Source organism: Lepidochelys kempii, chromosome 26, assembly GCF_965140285.1.
Source record: "Lepidochelys kempii isolate rLepKem1 chromosome 26, rLepKem1.hap1, whole genome shotgun sequence".
In the NCBI taxonomy this organism is placed as follows: domain Eukaryota; kingdom Metazoa; phylum Chordata; order Testudines; family Cheloniidae; genus Lepidochelys; species Lepidochelys kempii.
This window is the reverse complement of record NC_136405.1, coordinates 1,540,782-1,563,300: the sequence shown is the minus strand read 5'-3', so window position 1 is coordinate 1,563,300 and position 22,519 is coordinate 1,540,782. Positions and strand designations below refer to the sequence as shown.

At 46.9% G+C, this 22,519-nt stretch overlaps 1 protein-coding gene across 3 annotated transcripts in view; it reads left to right on the top strand.

The window, feature by feature from the left end:
- The first annotated feature begins 11,741 nt into the window (after positions 1–11,741).
- The window catches only part of PLEKHA2 (pleckstrin homology domain containing A2), a 53,536-nt gene continuing 42,758 nt past the window's right edge, over positions 11,742–22,519 (top strand). Inside the window, exons 1-2 of one of the 3 annotated variants that reach the window (XM_073324790.2) lie at positions 11,742–12,012; positions 21,035–21,198. In XM_073324790.2, the coding sequence (XP_073180891.1) occupies positions 21,058–21,198 (141 nt within the window). In that variant the 5' untranslated portion in view covers positions 11,742–12,012; positions 21,035–21,057. Of the gene's footprint in view, positions 12,013–18,686; positions 18,706–21,034; positions 21,199–22,519 lie in introns of those variants that run through there. The other 2 variants (XM_073324788.2, XM_073324789.2) reach the window with 2 other exon arrangements.

Genomic DNA, 22,519 nt, shown 5'->3' with positions numbered 1-22,519 from the left:
TTCCAAGCTTTTGAGTAAAAGTCACAGTGAAGGCCAAATGGAAAACAGCAGTCCTGGGTCCTGGGCCATCCTGGAAGTCCATAGATCCTGTGTGAGACATCTAAATAGATGTCTAGCTGCTGTCAATGTTCAGGCTGGAGAAATCTGCTGAAATGCGACAGCAAACAGCCAACCAGTCTCCTGGGGCTAAGCAGACTTGCCAGAAACATCCCTGGAATTGGTTTGACTTTATTTCCACTAAGAAGCAATATAGTGAAGTGTTAATGACCTAACAGCTAACATGGCTTCATAGGCCGGGAGGGAGTAAGCAGAGTGCTCAGCAGGGGCCTTAGACTCTGTTCACTGCACAGGGTAAGTAAGGAGAATGGTGAGCCTGCTTATAGGTAGTAAAAGTGTGTTGTGGTTAGTTCACAGCTCAGCTTTAACAAGGATGAGGTCTGATCTGCATTGAATCAGCGGGTTCATTTACGCTGAGCCAAAACTCACAGATTCAGAGATTTTTAATGCCCCAAGGGACCAGTTCTGAACATCTTGGCTGACTTCCTGCATAGCACGAGCCAGAGAATTGTACCCAGTGGCTCCTGCATCCAGCTCAGACCTTCTGGCTGAGCGAGAGCCCCTCCTTTAGAGAGATGTCCATTTTGATTTAGACTCCAAGTGACAAAAAATCCACCACATCCCTCGGTAAATAGGCTTACCAATGGCTAATTAGCCTGGCTCTTTAAAAAACTTCCCATTACTGAACCATGCATAAAAACAAGGTGCTTTTGTCAATATGATACCATTCCACTGGGACTTGCCTTTGTCAGGAGCCATTCAAATCAAGCAACACTGTTAGCTCAACGAACCAGTCAGAGGAAGGATGGGCTGGCTTGCAGGTAAGGAACTCAGAGAAGCTGGGCCCCATTCTAATCTCTGTCACAGATTCACTGCTGGACCTTCAGCATGTCACGTAGGCCCAGATACTTAAAGATATTTAAGTACCTCAGTACATTGGAGAATTGGGGCCTTACCCTTGCTGTGGCTCAGTTTAATGGAGAAAGTATTTCTTGAGAGATGTGCAGAAAACTCCATTAGTATATCCGAGGAGCTCAGAGAGTACAGCAATGAGAGCTCCAGGAAAGCATAAAGGTGAATAAATAAAATACGTAAAATAGTCCAGGCTCAAGGAGATTCCTTTCCAGTTATGAAAACATAAATAGTCTGAGCAGAAGAAATGAATGTATTTATTTTTTGCTGGCTTATGCAGAAATATGTACAGTTTAATTCAAGTGGTGATGTTTCCAATCCTTTGGCATGAAAGCAGCCTAAAAGCCATAGGAATTTCTGAAGGTCACCAGAGGACAGCTGGGGAAAATGATCACTTGGAGAATGTCTGTGTGCAGGAACTGATATTTTCATGGGAATTTGGTCAAAAGTAAAATCTCACCATCTTCCCCTAGATTTTCTTCTGGGGAAACTCCATTCAGTGAAGAATTCCATATCCTATGCATTTTCATAATTGTATCCCAAGCAGAGATGTGCTGGTCTTGATTGTGTGCAATCACCTGTTGGTTTGTAGGAAACAGTAAAGATAAAATTAAGGCAAAACTCCAAAACGTTTTGCTTCTTGTGCAACTGGGATTTTTCCCAGCAGTTTCCATAATTGTTGCCCACAGTCGCAGCTCTGATGCTGACTTCTGGCTAAGAAGTAGCAGCTGCTGTGGGTATTGGTGGCATTCTCTGCTTTCAGCAGTGAGTGCACAGGGCACTGACATCCTGTGAAAGAATCACATGTGGTCTGAGATACACAGCAAGAATTTTCTGCCCTGGAGAAAGTCCTTTTTACAATGCGCTGTTCTGGTCCTCCAGAAACAACAGTCTGACACCAGAAAGACCGAGTTCCCTCCAGCCCAGGAGCTGAGGGACAGCAGTGCGGTGTGGAGCAGAGAGCACAGAGTTGGAAGGCAGATGGGCCGGAATTCTAACCCGGGCTCTGCCACTGGTTCGCTGTCTAGCTTTGGCCTTTCAAGCAGTGTGGCTGTGAACAATACTTCGCCACCTACTGCATAGTGGGTTGGCTGAGAGTTGATTCTGGAGGGCTTTGAACCCATATCAGTTCTGTGGATTATTCCCCAGGCTCACTGTGCAGTACTGCATGGCTGTTCAACTGTCTCAGCTGATATATCTCCTGGCAGAGAATCAGTTCTGGGAGCAGGGAAGGCGACATTTTTACTCCACTTCTCAAGCATAAAGGAGATCTCTAGCTTACTCAGTGATGGGACTTGACATATCAGCTTAACCCAGGAAAAAAGAGTTTGTTCAATCCAGTAGCCTACTGCCATGACAATATGTAACAGCCTATACGCGTGTGTTTCTTTTCAGATAGTGTCATTAAGTCTTGTTCCTACAAGTCCTTCTGTGACCAGGCTTGGTACAGGAGTGCGAGCGGGGCCACCCTGGAATGCTGTTTCAGTGATGACTGCAATGGGCCCCAGAGAGGCTCCAGCGCTGGGACAAGGAACGCAGGGGATTCAACACAGTTTCACTATCCCATTTTCATTGCAGTGGCTGTTGTTGGTAAATTGCTGTTGAGTTCCCTGTGACGTGATGCCGTGCAGTGTCATGCTTTTCATTACGAAAGCTCAGCTGTTACAACAATAAAGGAAATGTGAAATACACCAGTAGCTGTTAAACCAGCGTACCTGCTAGCTGTAATACTGTGATGCTGGATGTTGTTAAAACTAACCGTTTAGCAGCTGATACGTTTGCCCTAATTTCTTTTTGCACTAGAGTCAGAGGGTCTCAGATTGTTTTCTGTTTAAATCTCAAGAGACCAAGCCAGACGTAAGTCAAATAAACTCTGCAGTTGAAAAGCACATTCAAAGATACTGCTTTTCATTTCACAGCTAAGCCATAAGCTACCAATATAACTGGTCCTGAGTAAGTTGCTTCCCTATCCTCCCTGGCAACTAGGAGCTCACTCAGGCCAGGTCTATATGAGAAGTGCTAGACCATATAGTGTGCCAGCAAAGTACCCACAGCGTGGACACAGTTTATAGAGCTGCCCAAGATCACACAGGGAGTCTCTGGCAGAGCAGGGAACTGGAGCCAGGTCTCCCAAGTCCTAGGCTAGTACCCTAACCACTGGACATCCTGCCTCTAGAACGAATCAATAAAAAGGACAACTGTCAGCCATGGACAGCAAAGGCCTTGGGTATTGCCAGGGAGGTGAGTCTCACTGGGGTTATGCCCCTTAACCCCCCGACTTGCCAACCCTATGCAGAGCTGGATGTTCTTTCAGGTTTACTCAAGGATTTTGAGGATGGGTTTATCTTTCCCTGATTGTATAGCTGTGGGCCTGGGCTAGACTATAAATATACCCAGACCTGGGTATGAACTAATCATGGCCCCTGAGTCTGCTCTGGGCACACCCATCACCGTATGCTGCATTGGAGGATGTGACTCTGCTGTGCACCCCACCCAGCCAGAGCCAGATGGCTCCATAGAGCTGACGCTCTTCGTCGCAAGGAGCTTGAAGCATCAGTTCTAAGCGCATGTTACGTGGACATATGAGCTACACAGCCCTGAACAAGTAGCACTTTGTGTGTCCACAGAGACTAAAGAGATTAAACTTTCATGGTGACTAATTCAGCTTCTGCTTATTACAATCAGCCCTGCTGGGAGATCTCGCTTTTCCTCTTCCCACCATACTGTGCCTTTGAACCCATAATGAAGGGTGTGTTCTGCATGCAGCATGTGGCCATTATTATCTATTATATTGTGGTAACACTTAATGCCCTATTGGGATCAGGGGCCCCATTGTGCTGGGTGATGCACAAACCCATAGGCCCGTGCAGGCCTTGCCCTGAAAAGCTTACAGTGTTAAGAGATAAACAGCCGACCCATGGTGGAGATAAGCAGCACAATGTGCAAACAGAGTGACTGGGGGAGAATGGCAGGGGTGCCAACACTTGTGATTTTGGGGATTGTATTAAAGCCCTAGCTCCTGGAGTCATGTTATTATCTTAGAATCTCAGCTGCTGTTTAAAAGGGGGGACATTTCTAGACATCATGATTGTGGGGGAAAGCTTGAAAACTTGAACCCTAAAGACACAAGCAGACAAACAAACAGACCCCCCACACACACACTCATTTATTATTGTTTAAAATCCCATCATATTTAAGCCAATCTCATGGTGGGGGAGCACTGATTCATGATTTTCAAGTGAAAGCGGACTTATGACTTGTGAACATTTTGGAGTCGGCACTACTGGAATGGCAGTAAGTTTGCTTAGCTACATTTCTCTTTTCTTTGTGAATTGTATCTATTGTATTGTCATAATTATTGTATGGTGGGACTGGGATAAGGTAAAGGGGCAAGTGAGTAGGAGCAAAGAAAAAAACAAGGAAGGGGAGAGAGAGAAAGGCGAGAGGGTAAGCTGGACCGCTGTCCAAGAGTGTCGCATTGTTTCCTCGTACTTTGTCTGTATCCAGCTGTTGTCTCGTCTTAGTCTTAGACTGTAAGTTCTTTGGGGCAGGGACTGTCTTTTTGTTCTGTGTTTGTGCAGCGCCCAGCACAGTGGGGTTCTGGTCCATGACTGGGGCTTGGTGGTGCTATACTCATACAAATAATCAGTAATACTAATGGCGGGAAGCCATTAATAATAATATTGGAAGGCAGGGGAAGGGAGGCTGGGAATAGAGTATGGGGCCAACAGAAAATCATGTCCAGAGCTCAGACTGTAGTGAAGTCTGCTGAGTCTCCCTGCCTCAGAACTCAAGACAAGGCGACATGCACCGACACTGAAAAGTGGCAAATGCAAAAGTGAGAAAAGAAAATGTTTTAACACAACACATACTTAACTGTGGAGCTGACTGCACATGATGCCATTGAGGCCAAGAACTGAGCAAGATTCAAAGAGGAACTGAACACTTCTATGGCTAACAAGACTATCCAGAGTTATAACAGTTAATGTTAATAAAAAATTTGGACGGGATATAAAATCTCTTGCTTTAAGGCTTAAGCTAATGTCTATTAGGAGTTTGGATGGGGACGGATTGCACATCTGCTGACTGTGGGGTTCTTGTGCCTTCATCTGGAGCATCTGGCGCTGACCACTGTCACACGCAGACCGGATACCAAGCTAGCTGGACCACGAGTCTGATCCAGCCTGGCAATTCCTATGGTGCCCCAGGGGCGAGGATGGCCTGGGGAAAGTGGAAGGAGAAGGTAGGCCACACCAGCTGGGATTTGCCCTGCCTGCCCCTGCTGCTCCTCCTGGTTATTGCTGAGAAAGGTTCCAATGCCTCCCCCTCCCCCCCAAGTTCTGTTTCTGCCAATCCATGGGGGGAGGAAGAGGAAATGGGGAGTTTCGACCTGATGTCTCCAGAGGGGCAGCCACCTCTGAGAGTGCTGAGGGAGGCAGGGGGCTCTGGCTGGGCTTCTCCCTGCCCTGCTGCAGATCCCAGCTGTTGCTGAGGAAGTTTTTGCTGCTCCAGGGGGCTGGCGCAACACCCTCATCAGGGAGTTTCTGTTCTGCTTCCCTCACCCCCAGTGGCTGGAGAAGGGGGAGCTGGGGGCTCTGAGGCTTGGTGCCACTATGGGATCATTGATCAGTTATATGTAGATACACAAACTCCCTTTGGAGAAAGAAAAGGAGGACTTGTGGCACCTTAGAGACTAACCAATTTATTTGAGCATGAGCTTTCGTGAGTTACAGCTCACTTCATCGGATGCATGCCGTGGAAACTGTAGCAGACTTTATATATACACAGAGAATATGAAACAATACCTCCTCCCACCCCACTGTCCAGCTGGTAATAGCTTATCTAAAGTGATCACCAGGTGGGCCATATGGTGATCACTTTAGATAAGCTATTACCAGCTGGACAGTGGGGTGGGAGGAGGTATTTTTTCATATTCTCTGTGTATATATAAAGTCTGCTACAGTTTCCACGGCATGCATCCGATGAAGTGAGCTGTAACTCACGAAAGCTTAAGCTCAAATAAATTGGTTAGTCTCTAAGGTGCCACAAGTACTCCTTTTCTTTTTGCGAATACAGACTAACACGGCTGTTACTCTGAAACCTGTCCCTTTGGAGAGAGGGATAGTAAGCCGTAGTGGCAACAAAACCTATCAGCTATGGGCGAAAAGAGAAAAGGCTCCAGATTCTATAGCTATATCAGGAGTGCCCACATGATCCGCTCCCATGTGACTTTGCTCGTAGAAAACAGGGCTGTTTCAGACCCAGGCCTTCGTGCCGTCACAAGGTCTGCAAAAGATGGCCTGATCTAAAAATAGGCCATGGAACGTTTTAATCGCTGCAAAGTAGCCAGAAAGAAAAAGGAAAAAAGAGTTGGCAGGGGTAGTCTGAGCGCGCCTGTGAAAAATGCCATTTCTGTGCTGCATGTGGAAATATTGAAAGAGAAATCCAGCAGAAAGTGGCCACCTCCGTGAGAACGCTGATCGGAGCCTTGCTTAAGAGAGCAGAACCCACAGACGTTCCTGTTAAGTGTGACCAGCCCAGTGTCTGAAATACTAACAGACATCAACCAGCGCTTTCCAGCAGAGAAGGGAGTGGAAAGCAGAGAATAATTAGAAGAGACAAACTCATTGGCTAGACTAATGAAAAAGCACAGATTGGGAGGTCTAACTCTTTGTTACACACGTTTATACGAACAACAGCGGAGTTGTAGCTGTGTCAATCCCAGGATATTAAAGAGACAAGGTGGGGGAGGTGATATCTTTTATTGGACCAACTTCTGTTGGTGAGAGGGACAGGCTTTCGAGCTACACAGAGCTCTTCTTCAGGCCTCGGAAAGGTGCTCAGAGTTTCACAGCTAAATACAAGATCAAATGGGTAACTTAGCACAAGGAGTTAGACTGGTCTCTTAGGGTGCATGTATCTACAGAGCAACTAGACACCCTCAGCTGGCCTGTGCTAGCCACCTCGGCCTGCAGGGCTGTTTCATTGCTGGGTAGACGTCTGGGCTTGGGCTGACGCCCGGGATCTAGGACCCTGCAGAGTGGGAAGGTCCCAGAGCTAGGGGTCCAGCCTGAGCTCAGACATCTGCACAGCAATGAAACATCCCGTTAGCCTGGGCCCCACGAGCCCGAGTCGTTTTAAAAGGCCTCAGGACCCAACGTGCTGACCCCTTCTGAAAAGCTGGCCACTTTGTCTTTGCTGTGTAGACATACGTTTAGAATATGCCCTAACTCCTTGTGTTAAACTATCTGTGTAATCGTGTGTTTAGCTGTGACACCCTGAGCACCTTTCCCAGGCCTGAAGAAGAGTTTTGTGTAGCTCGAAAGCTTGTCTCTCTCTCGCCAACAGAAGTTGGTCCAATAAAAGAAAAACCTCATCCTCTTTGTCTCATTTGAATAAAATAAAATAATTTATTTTGAGGGTGTTCACATGTATTTACTTGTGTTTACTTTTTGCTTTCTATAATCTGTGAAAGCACCATTTTGTTCGCAGAAAGGGGAAGGATCGTAAATACTCGTGCAAATGTGCTTTTGCACAAGATCACAAGTATTCATGTCAGATGTATTCAGGCAACTGGCTTGGAATCTCCCAGGGAACTTGGGAGAGAGCCAGTCAAAAAACAGGAACAACAGCATGGGACACATTTTCAAGTGCTTAGCACCCAGAATTAGGTTTTTAAAAGGCCTCAGGACCCAACTCTTTTGAAAAGCTGGCCACTTAATTTGGTGTCTTAATGAGAGCTGAGCTCTTGAAAATCTGGCCCCATGTAACTTAGGTGAACAATTATATAGAATGGCAAATAGCTTGCAAGCAGCCCACAGGCTGAAATACGTTAGCATAAACTAGCAATTAGATCATTCAAAATAAGAAAAATAGCTGTGAAAAAGCCAAATCCAGCCATGGATAATCCACTTAAAGAAAAAGAGGCTCCATTCACCAGATAAATTGTTTACTGAGAATAGTTCACCCAACTCTTTTCCGACCCAGAAAGTTTGCATACGGCTGCTGCATTATGTACACGTATTTATGATTGCATCTAAGCGACAGAAATGATAAAAACTGCGTTCACCACCATGCATCCAGTCACACCTGGGTGACTAGTTGACTAGGAAACATGACCTTGTGAGCTAAAAAGGAGCCACCTAAGCAGAGGGTAACTGAAGCTGCACCCACCTAAAAAGACATTTTAAAGGATATCATGAAGTGCCTCTAAACCTGTCACCTGCTTGGGTTGAATAAGCACCCTTCACTAGGCAGCATGGCTTTGGGTATTTGTCCCCTTTTGCAACCCGTGACGCAATAGTTTCCCCTATAAACCTTGGGCCTGATTCTCCACTGCCCTGTACCTTGCACAGTCATGCGCCCCGGTACATTGGGAATGTAAAAGGCTAGCCAGTCACCCTGGTAGACTTTTATACCCACTTTGCGCTTGTTATAAATGACCTCACAAGGTGCATGGCAATGGAGACCCAGACCCCCTTGACTCCTGGGTAACAGTGCACAGGTCTCCTGTTCTAAGGCTTGGGGTCCTGAGGCCAAGAGGACTGAGTTCAGGGAGCACATGATAGAGGGGTCATGTGACTCCAGGTTGGCAGTGATGCCTGCTATAAATGGAGGCAGTCTACCCCCAATAGTGGGGGATGTAGCTAGGACATGGAAGGTGGGGTGTCCTATAATGGCTGGGACAGGTTTCCTACTGGGCAGGGAAGTGCCCTCCCCAGTTTGGAGAAAGTGGGGTAAGTCTCTGAGGCTAAATGTGCTGTTTTACTTACCTGGAGACTTTTGCGGCTTCTGTTATTTAAGGAAACCTGCAGTGAGGAAAAGGCTATGGGACCTGACTGGAGTATTTAGACTATCCCAGGTAGTGAATCTGTCCACCAATGTACATCCAGTCGGTGCATGTTCTTTATCTGTGAGTTCACACTGCTTCTTGGGACAAGGGCTGTCTTCTGTGTGGGTACTGTAATAACAAACCCTGATGATGATTCTGAGTTTTCCTGAGGGAGGAGGTAGGCGAGGGGTGGTTTGTTCTGACTGTCACCAGCAGAGATGATGTCCAGAGGCAGACACGAATCAGCCAGCTGGGGGAAGGGGAAGCAAGGAGAAAAAAATACAGTTCTTTGAATGATTTGCTGTGGCGTGATTAATTCCTGATCACTGCCCCTCATCTCAGACACCCACCCCACTCTAACTGCACGCAGCCAAACAGATCCTTCTGCCCAGATCCAGGTCTGGTGTAACAGCGCTGAAGTACATAGAACTGGTATCTAGGATCCCACGCTCTTGCAAGCAGCTCTTGGGGGTGGTTGAGAGGGAGAGCTGGAGAGGGAGCGCAGGGGTTCTCTCCAGAAGTAATAACACATTCTGGGTTACAGTTTCCATGAGATGTTTGGGTCTGTTGCAGAGCTGTATCTCAACAGCAAAATATTTGTGAGAGGATGGAACTGTTGAGATGATAAACCAGGAAGGAAAAGCTCACGCCCCTGGAAGGGGCATCGAGAGGAACTCACGGCTTGAAGGCTTTGCCATGGCCAATAGGCAAAAGCCAGTATCTGTGGCTGGGACTGTGAAACTGCCAAGGAGTTGCATGTTCCATATAATCTCATTTAATGTGTGGTTTGAAAGCAGGCTATGAAAACAATAGCTCCTTCACCCACGGCTGGGCTCCCTGGGTGCAACCTTGTGCGGAGGTGGAAGTCTTAAGTGGCACTTAGGCATGTTCTGCTCCTCTGCCTGGCGGTGTACTTCACCCAGCCAGAGATAAGCACGTGCTTGGTGCTGAGTAGGGATGGACTTATGCACATGCTTAAATGCTCTGCTGAACAGGGCCCGTGCCTCGCTCTGCAATATTCTGCAATGGGTCAGTGCCTACTCTTGATTGCAGCCAACGTGGTTCTTATCTGCCTCTCAGGAAGTGCAGGCCCCGAATATGGTCAGACAACAATGAACACGCACGGTTGCAGTAAGAGCAGTTGGGTGATGTCTTCAGCATGGAAGGGAAAAAAACTTGTTCTAAAAATGACCCAGACCACAGGAAATTCTTAGGGGTGAAGCAAATATTTTAAGTAATAACAAGATTTCATCTAATGTGCTCCAGATAGTGCATAATAGGTTTTCAAAACTACTGTCCATTCTCTAAAAAAGTAAGATGTGGGGAGTTGGAGATTGTTACTTACGTTGCTTGGAAAAATACTCAAAATCTCATCAGAATTTCTGACTTGGGTCTCTGCAAAACTGCTCCACGGAGAAAGAAAACACTTATCACACAGTTTCTGTGCAAGTTCACTCTGGCCGTTACAGAACCAGGAGCCCTCTGCATGAGGAACAGATCTATTCAATTGCATAAAGAAAGGTTATTTGCCGTAGCGGAGGAGGTGTCTAGGGCGAATTAGGCATTGGCTCAATAACTGTTCTAGCCTTATACATGATGTATTGCCTTCCGCTTTACAAACAACAAAGAAAGCCTTCTGGGGGTGGGGTGGGAAGAATGCTTTGTTCAGTGAGATTCAGGAAGATAGGAATGGGCTCATTACTTCATCAATAAAGGAACATAGCGTCTCAAACTGCTTTCACAGGTATGTCCACTCTAAACTGCATTTTTGCAACATTTTAATGAAGTACACATGAGTGACAGTAGAGGCGTGTATTAAAAGTGACGTTAGGTAGCATTTCACTGCTACCCAACCAGCTATATTGACATTGTTCACTCTTCCAGCCCCATTTTCATGAACAACAACATGGAGCAATCTCATAAATAATCCCAGTCATTTTTGGCTTTCAGTTGCATTTTGTCACCAAGTAAAACTTTATGGTCCTCAATTCCACACTGGGGAAATACCGGCCATCACATCACAGGCAGTTTGCTGATGTAATATGCTAGACAGGTTTTTGGGGTGGTATTTTTTGTTTGTTTGTTTGCCTTTCAAGCAGACAGCCAGTATCACAGTAGGAGGGTCCTGATTCAGGAACCCCTGGTATGATTCACTGATTTGTTGTAGAATTATTTTTCAGCTGCGGATGCAACCTGCAAATTCTGCGGTGGGTTGATGCATATATCCCAGTGGATTTTAAAGGAAAGGCAGGTGCAACCTGAGACCATGATTGTGCAAGGTGTCAGCACTGGATTAACTCGATGTGCATTCACTGGACGGAACTACTCATGTGCCCTAATGTTTTCTAAGGAGTGGGGCCTGAATTATGTGTCAAAATGTAACTGCATCATTACGGTGGAGATTTTAATCATGCACAAGTCAGGAAGCGGATGAGATTCCCAGAGCAACTTTTAAATCTGCCCCCTTCTGTTTGTGCATCACCATGACATCTTTCATGACATGAGCCGCACACAGCTGTAAGAACTGGTGAAAAGTGGTTTGGAAAACAAAACGCAACCACCCCCAAACAAAACTGGTTCATGGGGTTTAGCAGTCCTGAGATTTTTTATTTCAGCAGATTTCCCGTGCGGAGCCACGTTCATTGACGCTGAAGCCTGGGACACCCCCAAAAGTCGCGGCTGCTGAATGAAAACCACAGGTGCTGACCCTGGCTACGGATACGTGTGTGGACTGGGGCGGGCAGGGTAAAGCCAGGGCGATGCCAGAAGGCGCGGGACAAGCATGACAAAAAAATTGGTGCAAATCTACACTTTTTTGCCCGGGGTGAGACTGTATTTGTACAATCACCCCCCCCCCCCCGGGCTGGCGACGCGCTCGGCTGCAGGCAGCGGGCTCGGCTAGGGCCTCTGGGTCTGCCCCACAGAGCGGGGGCAGGTCTCTAGCGCTGCCGGGGCGCGCAGCGCTCCCGCACCCTGAGCGCACCCAGCCGGCTCCCAGCCCCGGCACTCACATCCGGGGCTGGGTTTGCTGCGGACGCGAAGCGTAAAAATTAACCCGGAAAAAACGAGGCGCCGGAGCCACACGCCCCCGGCTCCCGATGTGATCGCAGCGCCGGAGCCGCGCGGAGCCCGCAGCGCCCGGCTGGCCATGCCCCGGGGGCGCAGCCCCAGCCCCAGCCCCAGCCCCCGACGCCGCCCGCAGACGCCGCTGGGTGAGTGGGGAGCGGCGCCCAGGCGCGGGGCGCCCCGGAGGGGTGCAGGAGCGTCCCCCGGGGAGGGTGCCCGAGCCGGGGGGTGGATGGAGGCGACGCGGGGCTGCCGGGAGGGGAGCGCCCTGGGCAGGGGTGAGAGTTTGGGAGGCACCCCGGGAAGGGAGGGGTGCAATGGGCCGAGCGCCCCTGGGCGGCGGGGTCTGGGTGCTGGGGGGTCGGAGCTCAGCGCCTGACTGCAGCTCCTGGGGACCGAACATCCCCGGGGCGCACGGCGCTGCCTGTCTGGAGCCTGCCCCAGGAGGTGCCTCTGCGCGGCCCGGGCAGCGCCGGGAAAGGCCTTTGTGGCCGCGGGGCATCGCGGAGCCGCCTGGGTTCCCTGGGCGCTGAGCACCCTCCCCCGAGGTTTTTAGTTAGCGACGCCTGGCTCAAGCTGGAAAGAGGCTGGAATGACTCTGTGTGCCAAGGGCTCCCACTGGGGGTATTTCTGTGGAGCCCCCACGGTGCCTCTGCTCACAGACAAAGTCCTGTCTCTTTGATACTCTCTGCAGTTTGAGCTGATTCTCAGAAGAGTTTGTCGCTGTGCACGTGGCCCACTGAAGACCACAAAGGGCTTTTTATGCCCAGGCATCCTTCAGGGAGCTTGCAAAGGGTGCCGTATGCTGTCCGGAGTTTCGACAGGGAACTGGGGCTGGTTATGTACTGGAATTCAAGAGGGGTTTTTGGTTTAGCGTCTTAAGAGGTATGTTCATGTGTGGTCAGAGAAGACCATGTAAGATCCTTGTGAAGGTTTTATTCAACTATGTGGTCTATTCTGATCCTTACTCTGCACACTGTATTCCTGCCTTGGGTCTGAACCAGGGCTCATGGGTACGAATTAGTCTTTCCATGACTTCAGAGGACTTTGGGTCTGGCCCATAGAAAGGATTTCAAGTGCCTGACTGCCATTAGCACTAATGGGAGTTAAAGGCAGTACGTGTCTTGGTCTCTTTTCAGTATGTTGCTATCTTGTATACAGAGGAAGCTGTCAGCATTCCCATGGGGTTCTGTCCCAAAAGGGAAAAGTCACCATGGGGTTGGTTTGTCAGTCTTGGAATATTGCAAGAACCTTTTCTTAGCAGCTCCTGGACGCAGAGCCTGAATCCATAGCGAAAGACCTCTGCAGTTTCATGATTCATAATCCAATAACAATTTGCTGTGTTTCTCTGGCACTCTAACCTTCCCAACGCAGAATATTTACAGGTGGGAAAACTGAAGCAGAGAGGTTAAGGCCCACATTTTCAATGGTGTCCACTGACTTTTGTGTGTCTCAGATTGTTGGCACCCAAAATCTTGGGCCTAAGTGACTAATACATGGTCAGTGGGAAAGGCAGGATGAGATCCTGGGTCCAGAATCCCAGTCTCCTGGTTAGTTTCACTAGATCAAGTTGCCTCTGACAATTCTTTTATGAACAGAATGATGCTGTAATGACATAGTTTAATCTCACTACTGTCAGGCCTTCCTTTGAGCCGGTTAATTGTTTAATAAATACAAATGTTTGCAATTAACATGAGTTTGATTGCTGAACCTATTCCGCAGAATATTTACATCTGTTCTCCTGTTCACCTGCCCTTCCTCTGGAAACTGTCAGCATTCTGTGAGTTAATGGGGAGAATTTTGTGAGCTCTCTTTAGTGAGCATAGATAAAAGGAAGTGGAGTTTGCAGATGTGGTAATGTCATAAAAGGTCTAAACGATCATCCGTCATAGCGTAGCGTGTTTTAATAACTGTGTACTAGGTGGTGCCTTGGGAACTGTTGATGCTTTGTGGAAGAGTGGGTATAATTTGGTGGCCCAAGACAGCAGTGGAGCTAAAGTAGTCCCGTGTAATCTCACATTTAAACTCCTGAGAGAGGGAAACTGTCTCTGTTGTCTGTAAGGAAAACATTGACTATGCTGACAGGTTTCAGAGGAACAGCCGTGTTAGTCTGTATTCGCAAAAAGAAAAGGAGTACTTGTGGCACCTTAGAGACTAACCAATTTATTTGAGCATGAGCTTTCGTGAGCTACAGCTCACTTCATCGGATGTTTACCGTGGAAACTGCAGCAGACTTTATATACACACAGAAATCATGAAACAATACCTCCTCCCACCCCACTGTCCTGCTGGTAATAGCTTATCTAAAGTGATCAACAGGTGGGCCATTTCCAGCACAAATCCAGGTTTTCTCACCCTCCACCCCCCCACACAAATTCATGACTATGCTGTAGATCCAGGTACCAAGGTGACAAGCCCAGTACAAATAGTTAAAAAGGTAGATAGATCCATGTTGACAGTGATGCTGTTTCCTTGGAGTGGATCCAGTATCTTGGTTCCCATTATTTTCAAGGATACCAAGTGCAGAGGCTCTCAGTGTCTGGTGCCAGCAGAATACCCATTTATTGCACAGCATATGACTCTTCCATTTACAAATCCCTAAACTCTGTAGTCCCTTGCAGTGTGATCTCCTGCACTGTGCCCTAGATTGACCTAGCTGTGTCATACTGGACCATCTAAGGGCTTGTCTATATGGGGGCATCCAGAAAGTTAATCCAAATTAACTAACGGTGTTAATTTGAAGTGGATTAGCTATACTGAATTAAATCCCTGTGTGGATGGTGTTTTAATTTGGTTTAGTTTAATTCACTTAGGAAGTGAAGGCCGCTTTAATTCTGAATCATGGTATTCCCACAGGGATTTAATGTGGTTTAACTAATTCACTTCACATTCACACCCTTAATTAATTTGGATTAATTTTCCTGTATATCCACATGTATGTGGTTTTGTTGTAGCCATGCTGGTCCCAGGATATTAGAGAGACAAGGTGCGGGAGGTAAAATATTTTATTGGACCAACTTCTGTTGGTGAGAGAGACAAGCTCTTGAGCTTCTGAGGAAGAGCTCTGTGTCAACTCAAAAGCTTGTCTTTCACTAACAAAAGTTGGTGCAATAAAATATATTCCCTCCCCCACCTTGTCTCTCTAATGTACATGTAGACACACCCTAATTTATCGAATGGCTACTTTGCACTGTCATTTTAGGAACATCAAGTCTGAAGATTTCTTTTTTCTTAATATGCTTTTTGCTCTAAGAGTTGCATTGATGATGATGCTGTTCAGCGCCGCTGAAGCGGGATGAAAAAGTGAAGAAACCCCTGTAATGTTGCATCTCAGGACAAAACGAGGGAAAAGCATCCCTCTCTTTGATAACTGAGATTTTGGGATTCAGTTCCTGGGAACTCTGCCCCCTCGTAGCATCACAGGTCATTGAGTTGACAGTAACTGTAATTGGGTTTGAATGTGATTTGAATGATTCCCTTTCCATTTTATAACTCCTGGTGAGGCTGTTTTATTCAGGGAGCAATGCCATACTCTTCCTGTATCCTGGGTGGAAATCAGAGAGGTTGGTTGTCTTGTGCTGGAAATCTTTTCCAGTAAGTTCTTTACTGGGTCATCACATTAGTTGAACCAGGCCAGGGTTGTGTTGTTTTGGGGGTATTTTGGTGTGGCTTTTGTTTTTGTTTGTTTTTTTTTTTGGAAGGGGGTGAATTTATGAATATTTTGCTCCTCTAACTGTGTTGAAAAGGCAATAGAAGGAAAGAATCCCAGAAAGCAAGAGAACTTCATTCTGTGTTGTGTTGACATAAATTGGAACCAGTAATGAGATCCTAAGGGCCTAATTCCACTGCTAGTCTTGGGAAATTCTTTAAAATCAGTGTTAGATTTCAGACTGGCTTCCAGAAATCCGATTGAAACTTCTCCCATAAACTGTGACTTCATGTGCTCAGTATCATTATCCTGTTCATAATTTATAATGTATGTAATCTAAAGTTATAACGGGACATGCTCTTCGGATTGCTAGGCCTTCAGGGAGTCATTAGCAGTTCTAAATTATGTTAAGTAGTTGTAAAGCATAAGTACAACTGAGTTTTTTCCCCTTTTTGCAGTCAGTTCTTTGTGTCTCAGACGGTGCTGTCTTCCACTGTTGTAGGATACAGAAAATATAAATATGTATCATCTGTTCCAGCTTGTGTGGTTGCTCCAGTGATTGTCAGCTCTTTGTTCTAATAATTGAGGAACAGAAGTAATTGGTTACTGAGTTTCAGGCAAAGGTTCTGGCCATGAATTAAGATGCCTTCAAATCATCGTTGACTCTGCTAGCCTTATCCTGTGATTCTTCCCTTGTTAAAAAGGACAGGAGTACTTGCGGCACCTTAGAGACTAACACATTTATTAGAGCATAAGCTTTCGTGGGCTACAGCCCACTTCATCGGATGCATCGAATGGAATATATAGTAAGTAGTATATATCTTACTGTATGTTCCATTCGATGCATCTGATGAAGTGGGCTGTAGCCCACGAAAGCTTATGCTCTAATAAATGTGTTAGTTTCTAAGGTGCCGCAAATACTCCTGTTCTTTTTGCGGATAAAGACTAACACGGCTGCTACTCTGATTTCCTCATTATCGTGTCTTAAACCTGTTTCAGGGTTGTGAACTCATGGTGGGTAACAGTATTTCTATGCAAATATGCATGTGGTAGGAAATGCTACAGTAGAACAGGTCAATGGTATGTTCAGTCTAGTGTTCTCTCTCCGGCAGTGAACAATGTTGGATGTGAAATATGAAGGTGTAAACTTCCCAGAATGCATCTAACTGTACAGCCAGTTGACTAAGTTGTACAGTGCTTTGAAGGTGTCAGGTGCTACATAAGTGCTGAATATTATAACAAGACTAAACTTTGTTGGGAAAACTCTTCCTGACTCCGGCCGGATTTCTGGAGCTGGAAGATGGGAAAACCCCCACCTAGTGGAACTGCAGATGCTATTCTTATTTTGAGCTTATGGGAAAGAGAAACTGTGGATGGTTCTAAAGAGACAGGTGGATAAGTGCAACTTCTGTCCTGCAGCATACTGGAAAATGGATCACTGTAACCAGAGTAAGGGGTTTGCATGATGATTGCCTCCCTATAGCATGCTAAAAAAGAGTACATTCCAGAACTTAAAGCTCAGCGTGATCATTATCTCATCTGCCCACTGATTTTTGTATCTCAAAGTGCAATCTAAGGTTGGTCACTGTCACCTTTTCCTGTGCAGAAGGAGCTGAGCATCTGAGTATTCTTGATCAAGCTCGTGTTAATTGAGGCAGAGCAAAACCATAAGAAACAGCAGCATTTTTGACCAGCCTTTCACAGAACACTGCAGAGGAAGGGGTTCTGCAGCCCAGAAGTGCCTGGTGCTCGAGTTTCGTTAATTTGTTATCGCCTGTTAGTACTGTGATACAGCTGCCCTTTATCTCTGTTAGTAAAGTCGATTTCTTTACACTTTGTACTAACTCTGTGGTTTAAGGGCCTTGACTAAAGACTGAGATTCATAAAATAATTTGCATCTTTATAAGGGTCACTTCCAAGTAGAGTTTGGCTACTGCTCACAGGTGCTGCTGAGTTGTAACTGTACCGTTTTAAGGGCCCCATGACTATGGGAATATCACTTGTCTGGACTTGTCAGGGAACGGCCTTACTGAACAACTTTGTAAACACCTGACAAGCAGTGTATTGCTAATACACACGCTCTGCAACTTGATAGCACCTGGCTAATCAGCTCTTTCATTTTGGGCCTAACCTGCCCCCTTGCTCAGCACCTTACTTCATGAGTGGTCACGTTCATTTCAGTGGGGTGACTTGTGGAGCCAGCCTGAGGTAAAGCTGGCAGAACTGGGCCCTGAGCTTGTTCCTGGTGGAATTGATGGGCCACATGTCTTCCCAGCTTCCTCACCAGATGGTGTGTGTGTCTCCTTTTTCCTCCCCTTCTGAAACACCATGACCTGTCTTACTTTTTATTTGCAGCAGCATTTCTGAAGCCCAGTCTACACACACAGACCAGCTGAACTGAAGGTATGGTTTTAAATTGGTGCAAACTCCTGTGTGGACACTCTTATTTCTGTTGATCTGAAATCAGTCAGGATTTGATTTAAGCTGAACCATATCAGTGTGCTCTGAAACAAAAATAAGGGTCCACACAGGGATTTGTGCTGCTTTAACTATATCGGTTTAAAATCATACCTTTAGTTAAACTGGAACAGCTTCTCCATGTCAGCAGAGCCTGGGAAAGCCAGTGCTGTCCTCCTGCCTTGGCCTGGGCCCAGTGTTTGTATTTAACAGTGCTCTGCTATGATATTTATTGTCATGTGTCTAGAGGCAATGGCTTAATATATTAATAATTAACGTTGATTCCAAATCTGTTTCACAGTATCCTTTATTCTGTCTGGGCCAAATGGCTAATCTGATTCTAATGACATCCAAAGGTCTTCATAATTTTCGGTGTGTTGCCTTCTCTCTCTCTCACTCGTGCCAGCAAGCCAGACTACCCACACTCTGCCCTTCAGCCTTTGGTCTCTTCAGAGTAAGACTGCTCAAATTCCCCTAAGTCAATAGGAGTTTACTAGGAGGTGACCTTTGTCAAAACAGCCCCCTGTCTCTGCTGGGTGCTGCTTCCAGGCCAGTCAAGTCTCCCTGGTCGCTTCCCACCCTGCTTCTGAATGTGATACATGGCTCCAAACGCTGATGCTGAAAATATGAATAGATGACAGCAGACATTTTATTCTCTGTCCCATCTGTCTAACTACTGGACAGTACGTTTCTACAGGGGTGCCCCCTGAAACCACCCATCACAATTTTTAAGGTAAAAAATCGTATTTTCTCCTTATCTGTAGAAGACCTTTATTTGTGCTGCCCATTTCGGTGGGGCTTACATGGGCTGCCTTTCACGCTCCTGCTAGTTCACAGCCAGACTCCACCTGTGGCGTATTTGATATACGAGATATAGGTCACCTCCCATTCCATCCACCAAGAGTCACAGTAATTACGAGGCTTCTCGCCCAAGGCGTTTCTGAGATATGGTGCCTTTCCAGCTACCTACATACAGCGTCTGATTCTCCACTGCTCTGCACCTTGTGTTGGGACATGGACCAGTGCAAAGTGGGTAGCGTCTTGTGCCAACTCTACATGTATGTAAATGGCAACAGTGTGCAAGGCAGTGGAGAATCAGTCCCATAGACCGCATCTGCAGTGAGCTCCACCTTAAAGGGCCTGATTCTCCATTGCCCCAGTCGTTCACACCCTGCAGATTGAGTGTGAGGCTCTGCCACTCTAGACTGGTGGGGCTTTGCACCCACTTTGCAGTTACTGTAAATGACAGTGTTGCAAGGTGACGAAGAGCTAGGTCCCAAATCTTCCTCCCTTGCACCAGCACCAGTTGCGGGTGCTCGTAGAGACCAGACGCCAGGGTTCTAACCATCACGCTGTCAAACCTGGCATCTTGTTCTTCTCTCTCACTGACTTTCTCAGGGGTCTCTCTCTGTGGTATCTGAGCTCTTGGCCAGCAGGGAGGGAGGTTCTTTCTCTGTAGGGCTGAATCTTCCCAGATTCTTATGGCTCTTTTTGAAAAACTCTCAACTTCTCCAAAAGGACAGTTTGTTCCTGCTCAGACTGCAACTGTTGAGCTCTCCTTGTTCAGCCATGCTCTGTCCCTTTGCAGAACAATGTTCCTGTAGGGCACAGGAGCCCTGAGGCTCGGTGGCAGATGCTGGGCCCTGAGGAACAAAGGTAGTGTTGGAAGGTGTTTGTGGCTCGAGTGGATTTAGTGACACGTTTTTACCCAGAGAGGACTGATCATTGCTGACTTGCTGACTCTGCATCCCAACTACACATGCTTTCTGCAGGAGTTGCAGTTTATTTTCCATTCCCTAGGAGTGAGTGTGTGCGTGCACACACGCTCTCTCTCGCTTTGATTTGAGGCTTTGCAGTTCTCCGGGGCTGAGTGACTTGTGCTTTTCCTGCCACAAAGCTCTCCTGGCTGTTCACCCGTTTGTAATTATTGTTTTGTTTGTTTTGGCCAAGGGCTGCGGGCCTTTGAGTTTGCTGTCTCCTAGATGCCTGTGGAGTAGAAAGGGGGTGGGGTCCTCCTAGGCCTCCTTGCATCACCAGCTGCTGCTCTGTTGCAAGGGATGGTGTCTTGCTCCGTCCTGGGTCCGTTGTTTCTCTTTGGCCTGCTGCTGCTCTGTGACCATCCAGGTGGCCCTTCTGCTGTGACAAGGTGGGGAACAGTGAAGTGTTCTGAGTCCTCTTGCAATAGTGCTGTCGGGCTAGCGAGCAGCTTGTAGTGATTAAGGCCATCTGTAGTTCCTGGAAGCTCCCTGCTCTCTTAACTCCTGCAGTTCCTCAGCTGAGCTATTTTGGTCACTCTGGTCTGTTTTTTTTATTTACCCAGCTTCCGAATGTGTCCAGAATTGTTATGCTGGTGTCTTTGTCTCGCCGTGACCTTGAATTCCTCAGTTTGTGGTGGCCTGTCTGCTAATAGCAGAAACATGCAAAGGTGGGGTAGGGTTTGGTTCTGTCCAGTCCCTAGCAGAGGCACCAGGAAGTTTGGATAACAGACTGAATACAATCCCAGGCCTCAGTCCTGCAGCTGACCATGCTGCTGAAACCCTGCTGGGAGCTCCATTGAATCCAACCGCGTTCTGCGTGGGTGTGGGAGCCTGCCAGGATTGAGGCCTGAACCTTCTATTACCTACTTCAACCATCCTGCGATGAGGAGCTCAGCCTCTAGACCAAGCTAAATACCCGGTATCTGTTGTTTAATTTCCTGACGTTTGGGCTGTGAAATGATGTGCAACCTCAAGGAGGTGGAATTTGCACAAATGTTTCCGTTTACGTGTGGCGGGACCAACCTGCTAACGGCCAGTTAAATGTGAAAGTGGAACAGAATAATGTCTGTGTGTCAAATGTAACCCAATCCAACCATCTTCTTCCTCACACTCAGCTGCTTTAGGCTGCATGCCCAAACCTGGTGACTGAGCTGTCATCCCAGCTCTTGACAGGGAAACAGAAAGGGAGGTGTGTATGAATATGAAGTCAACCTAGAACAGGGAAAGAACACTTCACTGCCATGGCTGCTTAGGGTAGGGGTTGGGAGTACCCTGGCTTCATCGGCAGGCTTTTATGTTTTCTAGGGTGATGCTACAAGAAGCCCGGAATGCCTTATGTGGATCGACAGAATCGTATCTGTGGGTTTCTAGACATTGAAGAAAATGAGACCTGCGGCAAGTTTCTGCGAAGATATTTCATCCTGGACACCCAGGCCAATTGTCTTCTGTGGTATATGGACAATCCCCAGGTGAGGTCCCAGAATGGGCTCCGTGGAGCACTGCAGATCTCCATGGCTTTCATACTTCACAGCTGAAAGGGCTTCTGCTTCCTGATTTATGCTGCATCTGCCCCTCCCACTCAGTGCCTCTTAAGAAGAGGATGCATTTGTTACAAGAGTTCAGTGCTAGGATTTCGCAGCTAGAGCTGGCTTTTCATCATGCAGATCTTTTTTCCCCAGTTACCTTGGACACCTTAGCAGTGCTGCTGGTGTTCAGACTCTAATGATGGGAGTAAACAGGGTTTATTTAGACAGGTTCTGCTATTGAAATCCCAGAAACTGGGATCACGTTTTTTAATTGGCTTCACATTTCCCACCCCCCCTATTTTTCTCTTCCCCCCACCCCCCCATTTTTATTACACCAGCTTCGAGCACTAGTTAAGACAAGCAGGGACCGCAACTTCAGTGCTGGAGAAAGTGGGTTTCCTTGTGCCCGGAACCCTGTCCTTGTCAGCAATCTGGAATGATTTATTTCCCATTCTGATGTTAACACTGCCACGTAACAGTCTACCAGGATCCCAGTGAGACAAGGTGGGGGAGGTAAGATCTTTTATTGGAACAACTTCTGTTGATGAGCGAGACAAGCTTTCACGCTATACAGAGTTCTTCAGCTCTGTGTAACTCAAAAGCTCGTCTCTTTCACCAAGAGAAGTTAGTTCAGTAAAAGACACTACATCACTCACCTTGTCTCTCTAGGATCCTGGGACCACCGTGGCTACAATAACACTGCAAATATCAGGATCTTGGAGAGGTGAAATCCTCTCTGCAGTTCAATCATTGGGTTGTTTTGGCACAAAACATCCCATCATTAATCTCGTGGGTGTCATAATGGAAAGTCGCCATTTGGATGTCCATTTGTGTCAGATTATCTGATGCCTGTTTCTGGGGAAGCCATGTCCCGTAAAGTTGTCTCGCACCACTAATTTTCCTTGATGCTTTAAGTCACATAGAAGAGATGCCTTTATGGGATGGAGAGAGTGTCTCAAAGGATGTGGTGGTAGGGATAGCAGATTCTATTGTGGCTTTTCATATTCTGTCTTGCCACAACATGGGGTGAATATATTGCACCATGCTCAGTAAGCAATACAGAGGGTGGTCTCTCTCTCTCTCTTTTTTTTTTTTTTTTTTAAGTATGGTGCTCACTCATATCCTTTTCCTGCTCTGAGGATGAATTTCTGATCCAAAGCCCATTGAAATCTGTGGAAAGGCTCTCATTGGCTTCAGAGCGTTTGGATCAGGCCTCTGTTGGGAAGCTGGTGCTGGGTCACTTCACTGAAGCAGCGTTGAGCCT